The following is a 12,120-nucleotide window of genomic DNA, read 5'->3' as shown; positions in this document are numbered from 1 at the left end:
GACCACAATTAATGACCCCGCTTTTCGTTGTCCACGAATATAGTTCCTTTTAATAAGAGTGTATTTTTCCTTATTTTTTGTCTTTCCCTTCCTCACTTATTTCTTAGATTTTTTGGGGTGCAAATGAAAGAAGAGAAGTGATAGAAATTTGTGGATGTTGTATTTAAACTGATTTTGATATGGAATGAGTGATTAGGCCAAGTGCAAAAAGGTAATATTTACAGTTTTCGGAACATCTCTTGACTTGTCAATAGGGGTATGGATGTGTATTGGCTAAATTCGTAAAAGTGTTGGGTTCAATCTTTTTGAATTTTGGATATATATTTGGACTAGGACTATTCTGTTCCACATTCAATGTTTATTATTTGTTTTCATATTTATCCGGAACAAATTGAACTGGACCGATTTCTTAAATCACCGTTTTTATCGACTACCTTTAATTTCTGTGACACCGTCCGCTTCAATATTTCAACACATGGAAAATGGACGACATTTTAACTTTCTGAGGAAATCGAGACATACCACTGTCAAGTACGTTTGATTCTATCATAAACTGTGATAAATTAATCTGTTTAACTCCGTTATTTTTGGATAAGTGATTTATAAATACATACGAACTGTAAGTTATTTATTTCCGAGAAAAGAACTGTAAATTCTACTTTCGTTTGACTTGATTAATAATCTTATATTTAAAGTTCATATTTAATTCGTACACATTGTAAAATATTGTATTTTTATTTCTTTCAGTTTACCAATCTACTGACTACTATGTAAACCTTTCTGGTGGAAAACTATAATTACAATTTCAAAAAAAGTTGTGTTCTTTATATATTTGCCGAGATTGCGATACAGTCACCTGGTTAAACTAGTTGAATCCGGCTCAGCATAGTAAATTGACAACAACTTGTCTACACATCTCCTGGTCAGGAAATACAACGGAGCATCGTTCGTAGCTGTTGCATCGACACTACGCAACACAGCTTGTGCGTCCTAGGCAGCAAACCAACAACGTTGAACAAACATTGCCGATTCCCATCATGGATCCCAGTCACGCGGAACAGCAAGAAGAGGTTCAGCCCCCAGAGGGAAATGTCCCAGATCTAGAACTACTACAAAATCCGTCTAATACAACACTTTCAGATGAAAATGTCGAGACTAGGCGAGTGCGTGACCTCACAGAAAAAGGTAAAGGAGTTTACACAGAAAAACGTAACAAGTTTTGTGAGGAACTAGAGGCCCTTTGGTCAGATATAACAACCCAGTTATTGGAAATCACCACACCTCCCAATGAACTTCAGCAAGTCTTTCAGGACAATCTTGTAAAAGCCTGTACAAATTATCGTAGGCACGCAGACGAATATCTGGACTTCCTAAAAAGGACCAGAACGTTGGACAGTCAAAAAGAGATAGACGCATGTAACCTCACATTGGATCTTCGTCTGTCCAAAGTGGAACTGGCCATGGAATCTCTTCACGAGCATCGCCTTGCCCTCAGTAAGGCTAAATCAACTAAAACAAAGACCTCAGGCTCAAAGGGTAAGAAAACCTCACACAGTGGTAGCTCTAACGTATCGGATATGTCAAGCCTAGCACGGAGGAAGCGTGCCAAAGCAGAGGCCGCTAAATCAAAAATAGGCTTTGTTAAACAACATTCACTTATCCTACAACAAGAAGCAATGTTAGAGGAACCAGCCCTGTTCAGACAATCTGAAATGGAACAAGAAGCCGCACGTTCAAAGGCTAAAATGGAACATGAGGCAGAACAAGAGGCCATACGCAGAAAATCACAAATCAAGTCTGCACGTGTAAGCCGAGAAAAATCCGAGCTGAAGGTCAAGTTAAACCTTCTAGAAGCACGCAAAGAGGCTGCAGCCGCAGAAACCGAGGCTCGTATTCTGGAATACGATGACAGCCAAGCGTTTAGCGATCTCCCTGACGAAAAGGAAGACCCGCTCCAGCGTGTGCAAGATTTCGTCAATAAACTTCCTGTATCAACTGCTGTAAAGGAAGTAACAGGACCTCAAAAGAAAAAACAAATTCCTGTTAAGATTGAGCTGAGTCATGAAGCACCAGCGTTCGTGCCATCCGTGGCACTGAACTTACTGTCACAGACATCTGCTGTCTTGCCTTCCGATACTAAGTCACCGGAAGTTACCTTAATCACAGATCTGGGATTAGTAACCGGCACACAAAAACTAGGCCTTTCAGATGAGATCCCTGCTGAACACCAAAAACAGGGTGTTAAAGAAGTGATCCCTGTCTTACACACAAAACAAGACGTTATAGAAGAGATCTCTGTTTCACACCAAAAACAAGGCGTAATAGAAGAGATCCCAGCATCAAATCAACCTTACATCGGAGATAACTAGATTCCTCTTGCGTAAGGACCTGCTTTTCTCCCGATTAACAAGATTTAACGATCGGGCAGAATCCTTCCATACTTGGAAAGCAAGCTTTAAAAACGTAACTGATGAAGTCTCTGACTGAGAACAGATCGATTTACTGATCAAGTGGCTCGGTCCAGAGTCTGCTAAACATGCCATTAGCATAAGAGTGTCGAACGCCAACAATCCTACCCTAGGTATACAAAGATTATGGGAGAGGCTTGACGAGCGGTATGGTGCTCCAGAAATGTTGGAAGCATCTCTCATGAGTGAACTTGCCAAATTCCCAACCTTGACGAATAGGGACAACGCACGTCTCTATTAACTATCAGACATTCTATCAGAAATAGAATATCACAAGGAAAATCCCAAGCTGGGATGTTTGCTAGCATATTTTGACTCTTCTTCCGGGATAAATCCTATTGTTGAAAAATTACCGTACGGACTCCAAGAAATGTGGATAACGAGGGCTACAAGATACAAGTCAAAATATGAAGTTGCCTTTCCACCTTTCACAGAATTCTCTGCATTCATCAGGGAAATAAGCAAAACGAAGAATGATCCTGGGTTCGTCTTTGGGTCAAAAGCCACACCAAATACAAAAGGTGCTGCGCCAAGGGCTACGTCTTGCCCCAAGACTAAAGTTGGTGCTCATAAAACAGCGGTTGGGCAGCAATCTGGAGACGCCAGCAAACAAGGTCTTTGTATTCTGCACAATACAAAGCACTCCTTAAATAAATGTCGAGCGTTTCGAACCAACTCAATAGAGGAACATAAAGGTCTTTTGAAAGAAAGCAATGTCTGTTACAAGTGTTGCGATTCTACCACACACAGGAGCAGGGAATGCAATGCACGCATAAGTTGTAAATAATGTGGGAGTAACAACATACTACCGCACTTCACATCACTAGACCACAGCAACCTGCAAGTTCTCAGTCTAGCTCACCTAAGCAAGCCTACGGCGGGGAGCCTACAGAATCGGCTGAAACTAAGTTAACCCCAGTTAACTCTATCTGTACTGAGATCTGCAAAGATACATATAGCGGGAAATCGTGTGCTAATATACTTCCTGTGAATGTTTATCACAAAGATAACCAGTACAAAGTTATTCGCATGTACGCCATCATTGATGACCAAAGCAACCGGTCACTAGCATCGCCCGAATTCTTTAATCTTTTCGACGTCAAAGATAAACCAGAGAACTATACTCTATCAACATGCTCCGGCAAAGTAGTCAATTCCGGGAAAAGAGGAAGAGGTTTCGTCATGGAATCAATCAATGGTAATGACAAGTTTGACCTTCCTGTACTGATTGAATGTGATCATGTTCCCAATAATAGGGACGAAATACCTACTCCTGAAGTAACAATGCATTACCCTCATTTAAAAGAACTTAGGGGTAGCATTCCACCAATAGAGGAAAATTGCCAAATTATTCTCTTAATTGGCAGAGACCTTATAGAGGCACACCATGTCCTTGACCAACCCATAGGACCAACCAGAACTCCATATGCACAACAATTGAAACTGGGTTGGGTAGTGATAGGAAAAACTTTCATTAACAAGCAGCATGTGCCTCTTGAGTTAAATGTCAAAATAACTAACATTTTACCTACAGGACAACCTTCAACGTTTCGACCATGTACAAGCAAATTTGACATTCGGGAACACTACACAGACCCCATTAAGAAAGATTTATAATCGCCACTCTTTGAAAAAACAATGGACGATGATAAGCCTGGACAGTCATATGAGGACAAAATGTTTATTAAACAGATGGACAACGAATTTGTGAGAGACTCGGAAGGAAGTTAGGTAGCACCGTTGCCGTTCCGAGTACCAAGACAGTCATTGCCAAGCAACAGACAACAAGCTCTTCATCGTGCTAATATGTTAGACACCAGTCTGAATAGAAACCCAGTTAAACGGGAACACTTTCTTACATTTATGAGTAAGATCCTAGACAATAATCATGCAGAGCTCGCTCCACCATTGCACGAACATGAGGAGTGCTGGTATTTGCCATTGTTTGGTGTTTATCATCCGAAGAAACCCGATCAGATAAGAGGTGTGTTTGATTCTTCCGTAATGGAGTTTCACTCAACAGCGTCCTGCTAACAGGTCCAGACTTGACCAATGATCTCTTGGGAGTACTGCTGCGAATCCGGAAAGAAATGGTCGCAGTAACTGCAGACGTTCAACACATGTTTCACTGCTTTGTAGTGAGAAAAGACCACCGAAATTATCTGAGATTTTTATGGCATAAAAACAACGACCTACAAGAGAACCTTGTCGAATTCCGCATGAGAGTTCATGTTTTTGGAAATAGTCCGTCCCCTGCCGTTGCTACGCTTGGACTCAGAAAAGCAGCTCAGGTATCAGAACAAGAGTTCGGTAGTCACGTGACTAGCTTTGTTACAAGAGACGTCTACGTCGACGACGGTCTTACGTCATGTCCTACTAAAGAGGAAGCTGTTTAGCTCATGAAGGACACACAGCAAGGATTAGCAAAATATGGAAACTTACGCCTTCACAAGTTTGCCTCTAATTGTGCGGAAGTTATGTCTGCATTTCATGCCAGTGATTTGGCTCCAAATCTTAAAGATTTAGACTTAGAATGCGACAGCAAACCCTTACAACGTAGCCTTGGACTCAGTTGGGATGTAAACACTGACAACTTCTTTTTCAATTATCATCTGAAAACAAACCAATAACTCAAAGAGGAATTTTATCGACGATAAACAGTCTTTACGATCCTCTTGGATTTTTTGGCTCCTGTGATTATAAAAGGGAAACTACTATTCAGGAAAATAGTATCAGAAACCGTCGATTGGGACCAACCTCTCTCTCATGACACAGCAGCTGAGTGGAAATCTTGGATAGATACTTTAAATGCTATCGAAACATTGCGCATTGCACGTAAGTACATTGCACATACTTACATGCCGTATCTCAGCAAAACAGCCACAAAGGAGTTGCATGTCTTCTCTGATGCATCAGAAAAAGCCATAGCAGCTGTTGCATATCTACGCACGACCGACAGTAGTGGTGAACCTAACATAGGGTTCATTCTTGGGAAAGCTAAAGTTGCACCAACGAGTGGTCACACTATTCCACGACTTGAATTATCTGCTGCTGTATTAGCAGTTGAGATTACACAAACCATTGTGAATAATTTAGATTTAGACACCGTGAAATTCTACACAGACAGTAAAGTGGTCTTAGGTTACATCAGTAATGAGACAAGAAGGTTCTTTATCTATGTCGCCAATAGAGTAGAGAAAATAAGGAAATTTAGCTCTCCAAGTCAATGGAATTACGTACCAACTAACCGTAATCCCGCTGATTCGGGAACAAGGTCCGTACCAGCCCACGATATTCATTTGACACACTGGAGCGTAAAGGTAGATTCAACAGTTCTCCAACTGGACATCACTTGTGCGAGCGATAGCCTTTTTAGAACGTTTCTCCCGTTTACACGGGTCAAAAGAGGCAGCACCAGTGACTTCTCCGGAAGGCTTTTCGAAGGCCGAAAATTTCATCTCAATATCTGCTCAATATGAAGTTTACGGAGATGAAATAGATTGCATTAAATGTCAGGAACAAATTCATAAGCGGAACCCGATAGCTAACCTTAATCCGTTTTTGGACGAACGAGGACTGTTACGAGCAGGAGGCCGTATTGCCAAATCTGACTTAAACCTCCGTGAAAAGAAACCATTAATCGTCCCTGGACGCCATCATATAGCGATATTATTAGTCCGACACTACCATGACAAGATAAAACATCAAGGTCGCCACTTCACATATGGAGCGATTCGTTCCGCAGGATTCTGGATCATCGGAGCTAAACGCTTGATCTCTTCTTTCATTCACAAATGTGTGACTTGCCGCAAACTAAGAGATAAAACTGAGTGCCAAATCATGTCTGATTTGCCAGAGGACCGTCTTGAACCGTCACCTCCGTTTACCAACGTTGGAATAGACACATTTGGACCCTGGACAATTGTTTCACGTAAAACACGTGGTGGATACGCAAACTCAAAACGTTGGGCAATTCTTTTCACATGCTTAGTGACTAGAGCTGTTCACATCGAACTAATCGAGGAAATGAGCTCTTCAGCCTTCATAAACGCCGTCAGAAGATTCGCCGCTATAAGAGGTCAAGTTAAGATTTTCCGATCCGACCGTGGAACAAACTTTATTGGCGCAATCGATGATCTTTTAAGATTGACTCAATCAACGTCGAAGATGGACCCTTCAAGAACTTTCTTTATAATTCTGGTACAACTTGGATCTTCAATCCGCCACATTCGTCCCACATGGGTAGAGCCTGGGAAAGAATGATAGGTATCGCAAGGAGAATACTTGATTCTATGCTTATCAACGCCGCTTGAAGGAGTCTAACGCATGACATGTTAAATACAAAGTTTCAGCAATAATTAATTCAAGACCTCTGGTACCATTATCAACAGATCCTGAGAACCCGCTTATCTTAACACCAGCTATGTTATTGACACAAAAGACCGATTACATCTTCACTTCAGATCAGCTTGGAGAATTCGACAAACGGGATCTTTGTCTAGCCGAATGAAGACGTGTACAGGCTCTGGCCAGTGTTTTCTGGTCCCGTTGGAGGAAAGAGTACCTGCCGTTACTACAACCACGACGAAAATGGACCGAAGATCGCCGTGATCTTATCAACGGAGACGTCATTCTCCTAAAGGACAAAAACCTTTGCCGCACTCAATGGCCCATAGAAGTTATTATAAAATCGTTCAAAGGTTCCGACAAACATGTCCGGAAAGGAGAAGTACGAATAGTCGTAAATGGAAAAAAATCCGTCTACAGACGACCGATCGTGGACATGATTCTTCTCATCGAAAATGACTGTGTATAATTATTATTGTAGTGATACTTTGGATTTATATAATCAGATATTCAAGTGTGTGATATATTAGTCAGTTAGACATCAGACGGGGAGTATTCTGTTCCTAATTCAATGTCATTAACTGTGATAAATTACTCTGTTTAACTCCGTTATTTTTAGATAAGTGATTTATAAATACATACGAACTGTAAGTTATTTATTTCCGAGAAAAGAACTGTACATTCTACTTTCGTTTGACTTGATTAATAATCTTATATTTAAAGTTCATATTTAATTCGTACACATTGTAAAATATTGTATTTTTATTTCTTTCAGTTTACCAATCTACTGACTACTATGTAAACCTTTCTGGTGGAATACTATAATTACGATTTCAAAACAAGTTGTGTTTTTTATATATTTGCCGAGATTGCGATACAGTCACCTGGTTAAACTAGTTGAGTCCGGCTCAGCATAAGGACTACACATTACACACACACAAAATTTGACAAAAGTGCATGGTGCAATTTTTTTAAATGATGCAAAACGTTATAAAGAACTGATAGAGGAATTAATTGTGGTCTGTGGCCGACTGATTGTATTCAATAATTTGTATTATTGTCGGTGTAAATTAATTGTTTATAATTGATGCATGACTTCATCCTGTAGTATTTCATTTATGGGCTAGTTTAAGTGATGTTAGGACTTTTTTTTTGGGGGGGGGGATATTAAAAATAATGTGTTTTAGACAAGATGTAGGGTGACACAGCAGTACAAAGTATATATTTCTTGACCGTGAGTATGAATGTAAATCTTATAATATTTGAACGAGGAATTATCCTTTTTTAATTACAGTTTCAATCAACGAATTAATTTCAGTTACAACAAATTTTACTCCTCAGCCAATACTTTTTTTTAATTTTCTAATAAAATGCCTTTAAAAGTCTTAAACTTAAATCTAATTTCTGCTTTTTTTAATCGGAATATCGGAAATAATTATTCTCTATTGTTAATTTTTTAGGTACACTACTTGAACTATTTATTTTCATAACATTATGGGCACAAATTTTACTGCATCAGTAAACTTTTTTTTTTTAGTCAAATCCAATCACTGTGATATATCCCTTCAATCTGGTAAATGTGCTTCAGGGCTGTTGTAACTCGTTTATATAAAACTCTTCGTTTTGAACTGCAAGTGGGTCTTCATAATAGGATAATCCCTTACTAAGAACATGATTTACATTCATTCTTCACAATTAAGAGACACCAAATTCTACAATTTCATTGGTCGAGACCACTTTGCTATATTCTCAACCATATCCGATTTTTCTAATTTTCTAGTTATGTTCTAATTCGCCAGAAATAAACGAACTTAAACTATTTATACAATTAAACTCAACACATGTATCAGAAATGAGCTCTCCTTGTGAGGGTAGCATACTTTTTTTATTAACCAATGTATAATAAATTTAAATCAAACAGTTCGTTTCAAAGTTCATTTTAAGCACACTACGGCTTATTCTCATTCATTACTGAGACACAAAGACCAGTCATGCTGGCTCGATCACAGTAATGCGACAAATATCGTCCTTATATGGAATCCATTGTAAACATTATAGGTATTATAAAAACACGTGAAGATGTAAACCAACACACGTGTTTCACCAAAACAAATACATGTCCTTCCGTACTATTATTAAATATATTAACTATGCAAGAATGAGTTTCTCTTATGATCATTAGATTACTTCCTGATGTCTACGTTATACTCTTACGAAACTGGTGCACAATAAAGGCAACAGTAGTATACCGCTGTTCAAAACTCATAAATCCAGGGACAAAAAACAAAATCGGGGTAACAAACTAAAACCGAGGGAAACGCATTAAATATAAGAGGAGAACAACGACATAACACCGAAACGTAACACACACAGAAACGGACCAAGCATTAGACAAAACACCACGAGAATAACAAATATAACAAGAAAACCAAATACATGAATTTGGGATAGACAAGTACCGTGCCACGTCTGATCTCAATATCTCAAAAATAAGAGAAAACACAAACGACTCAACGTTAAAATGCAACACACACAGAAACGAACAATAATATAACAATGGCCATCTTCCTGACTTGGTACAGGACACTTTTAAAGGGGAATAAAAGTTTTGGGTTGAACCTGGTTTTGTGGCATGCCAAACCTCGCACTTTAATGGCAAAGTTAAATATAACATTGAAATGACAACATAATATTACAGGACTACAATACAAATAAATAGGAGAACATATTAGACAAAGAAAAACATGATTAATAGATAACAAAAAGCATCAGGTTTAAAATTCAATACGCCAAAAACGCGCCTTGTCCACACAGGACTTACAAGTGACGCCCAGATATAAAAGATCGAAAGTGAAAAAAGTACAAAGTTGTACAGCACTGGAGATAAAAAGTTGAAAAGGTTTCGCCAAATACGGCATTGTTTTTATGCCCGGGATAAGAACATTCTTATTATATAGAACAATTCATGCTATTGCAAACAGTAAATTTTAACAAATGAATATGAAAGAGATATACATAAAGAAACTGAAGTATTAACTAATTACAGAAAACTAGACCCGAATACATAACGCCCAGATATAAAAGATCGAAAGTGAAAAAGGTACAAAGTTGTACAGCACTGAAGATCAAAAGTTGAAAAGGTTTTGCCAAATACGGCATTGTTTTTTTTATGCCCGGGATAAGAACATCCTTATTATATAGAACAATTCATGCAATTGCAAACAGTAAATTTTAACAAATGAATATGAAAGAGATATACATAATGAAACTGAAGTATTAACTAATTACAGAAAACTAAACCCGAATACATAATGCTATTAAAGTTTAACACAGAATAGACACACCCGAATCAGTCCAGGCGTCAACGTAATTACAAAAATGTGACGTCACATACGATGGCGAAAAGGTACAAACGTTATGCCACATTTGAATTTATGAAATTTAGAAACAGCATGACGTCACATATGAAAAACTATCAAAGTGAGATAGAATTAGGATTGATTTAAGATTATATCAGAACTAAATACTGATAATTAATTTAAACAAAATGCATATTGCAATACTTATTAATAGCAATTAACTGTAATATATATATATATGTCCAGTTTGTTATGAATCCAACTTCAAACGTAAATAATCGTACAAAATTTAATATAATTAATAAATGCTTTATTTATTTATCTTATAAAAAATTGAGGAAAACATTCATTAAAATTGAAACGCCACTTTTAATCATGAACCGTGCTCTCAATGCAATATTTAATCCTATGTAAAAAAATAAACTACTTAATCAGCCATTTGGTCTGAGGACACAGTTATCGTCCTTTGATTTATTTATTTTTTTAAATTCAATCATTGCATCGCCCTTTCTGTTGGTATAGTTTGGCCAGATACGCGTTTACATATCTCAGTTAATTTCGTTCATGTTCATATTTACAGGACTTAGTCAACAGGATGTGCGCCTCACACAAAAACTGTTTCAACACAGTAATGAGGGAAAACGGTTGCAGTCTTCGATATATTTTAATACTTTTTGGATTTTCAAATGTTTTGGCCTCAAGCATCACTAAAGAGACATTTGTTGTCGATATGCACATCTGGTGCAGAAAAATTGGTACCGTTACTGTTTATACTTCAATTGGGACGGTGCCTCTGCTAGTGGACTGTTGATATCACCAGTCTAGTAGCCAGTTCTTTAGAGATACGGATATTATGTATTTAAATGGGTTGTTACAAAATTTTGAACATTATTTTAAAGTAAGGGCTAGATCTTTATCTCTGTCAAACAGCGGTCTGATTCCTTGTCAGTTTCTTGCGATACATTTTGTCATTTTTAGTTCAAAATCTCCTCAACGTTTGTATTGGTTTTTTAAATATTTTGGCCTCGAGCATGACTGAAGATTCATTTGTTGTCGAAATAAGCATCTGGCGCAGAATCATTGGTATAATAAATACTACTAAAATAGACAGCCACAGTTTTACCGTTATCGTTTAGTACGACATGTCGAGTTCTCAGCTCACTATTGGGATCTTTTCAGTGTCTTTATCTTTACATACAAGTAAAGTCGTCTGATCCGTACTTGAACTGATTGTGAAACATTGACTGGGTTGTTTATTCGTATGTTGGTGTTACACTGTAAATACGCATTTGTACATGCATCATGAATCTGATGTTCAGTAGTTGTCGTGTGTTGATGAAGTTCATAAGTGTTTCTCGTCCTTGTTTTAATAAAGATAAGACAGTAGGGTTTTTTTCGTTTGAAAGTTCATGTTTACAAAAGTATGAATTTTTCGAAATACTAAGGATTTTTTTTTTATCCCAGGCATAGATTACTTGATCCGTATTTGGCACAAATTTTAGAATTTTTCAGTCCTGGATGCTCTTCAACTTTGTACTAGTTTGGTTTTATAACTTTATTGATCTGAGCGTCACTGATGAGTCTTATGTAGACGAAACCCGCGTCTGGTGTATCTAATAAAACGCCAGGTACCTTTGATAACTATTTACACTTCTGGGTCGATGCCACTGCTGCTCGACGTTTCATCCTCGAGGGTATCACCAGTTCAGTAGTCAGCACTTCCGTGTTAACATGAATATCAATTATATGGTTATTTTTATAAATTTCATGTTTAAAAAGTATTAAATTATAAGCCTGGTACCTTTGATAATTGTCTACACTAGTCGTTTTGGGGCTGTTCGTTATGAGCCAAGGCTCTGTGTTGAAGACTGTACTTTGATCTATAATAGTTTACTTTTACAAATTGTGACTTGGATGGAGAGTATTCTCATTGGCACTCATACTAC

At 37.9% G+C, this 12,120-nt stretch overlaps 2 protein-coding genes across 2 annotated transcripts; both read left to right on the top strand.

Moving 5' to 3' along the window:
* The first annotated feature begins 350 nt into the window (after positions 1-350).
* On the top strand, positions 351-5,558 carry LOC139524539 (plectin-like). The gene is made up of 2 exons (XM_071319384.1): positions 351-531; positions 748-5,558. The coding sequence occupies exon 2, from the start codon at positions 1,038-1,040 to the stop codon at positions 2,367-2,369; it is 1,332 nt and encodes a 443-aa protein (XP_071175485.1). The 5' UTR covers positions 351-531; positions 748-1,037; the 3' UTR covers positions 2,370-5,558.
* LOC139525260 (uncharacterized) lies at positions 5,327-6,731 on the top strand. Its single transcript, XM_071320459.1, has 2 exons — positions 5,327-5,788; positions 5,985-6,731. Exons 1-2 carry the CDS (start codon positions 5,327-5,329, stop codon positions 6,729-6,731), a joined length of 1,209 nt encoding a protein of 402 aa, XP_071176560.1.
* Positions 6,732-12,120: the final 5,389 nt, after the last annotated feature.

This window comes from Mytilus edulis, chromosome 5, assembly GCF_963676685.1.
Source record: "Mytilus edulis chromosome 5, xbMytEdul2.2, whole genome shotgun sequence".
NCBI classification, from domain to species: Eukaryota; Metazoa; Mollusca; class Bivalvia; order Mytilida; family Mytilidae; genus Mytilus; species Mytilus edulis.
Note: the sequence above shows the minus strand (reverse complement) of the source record. Positions and strands in the feature narration are given on the sequence as shown.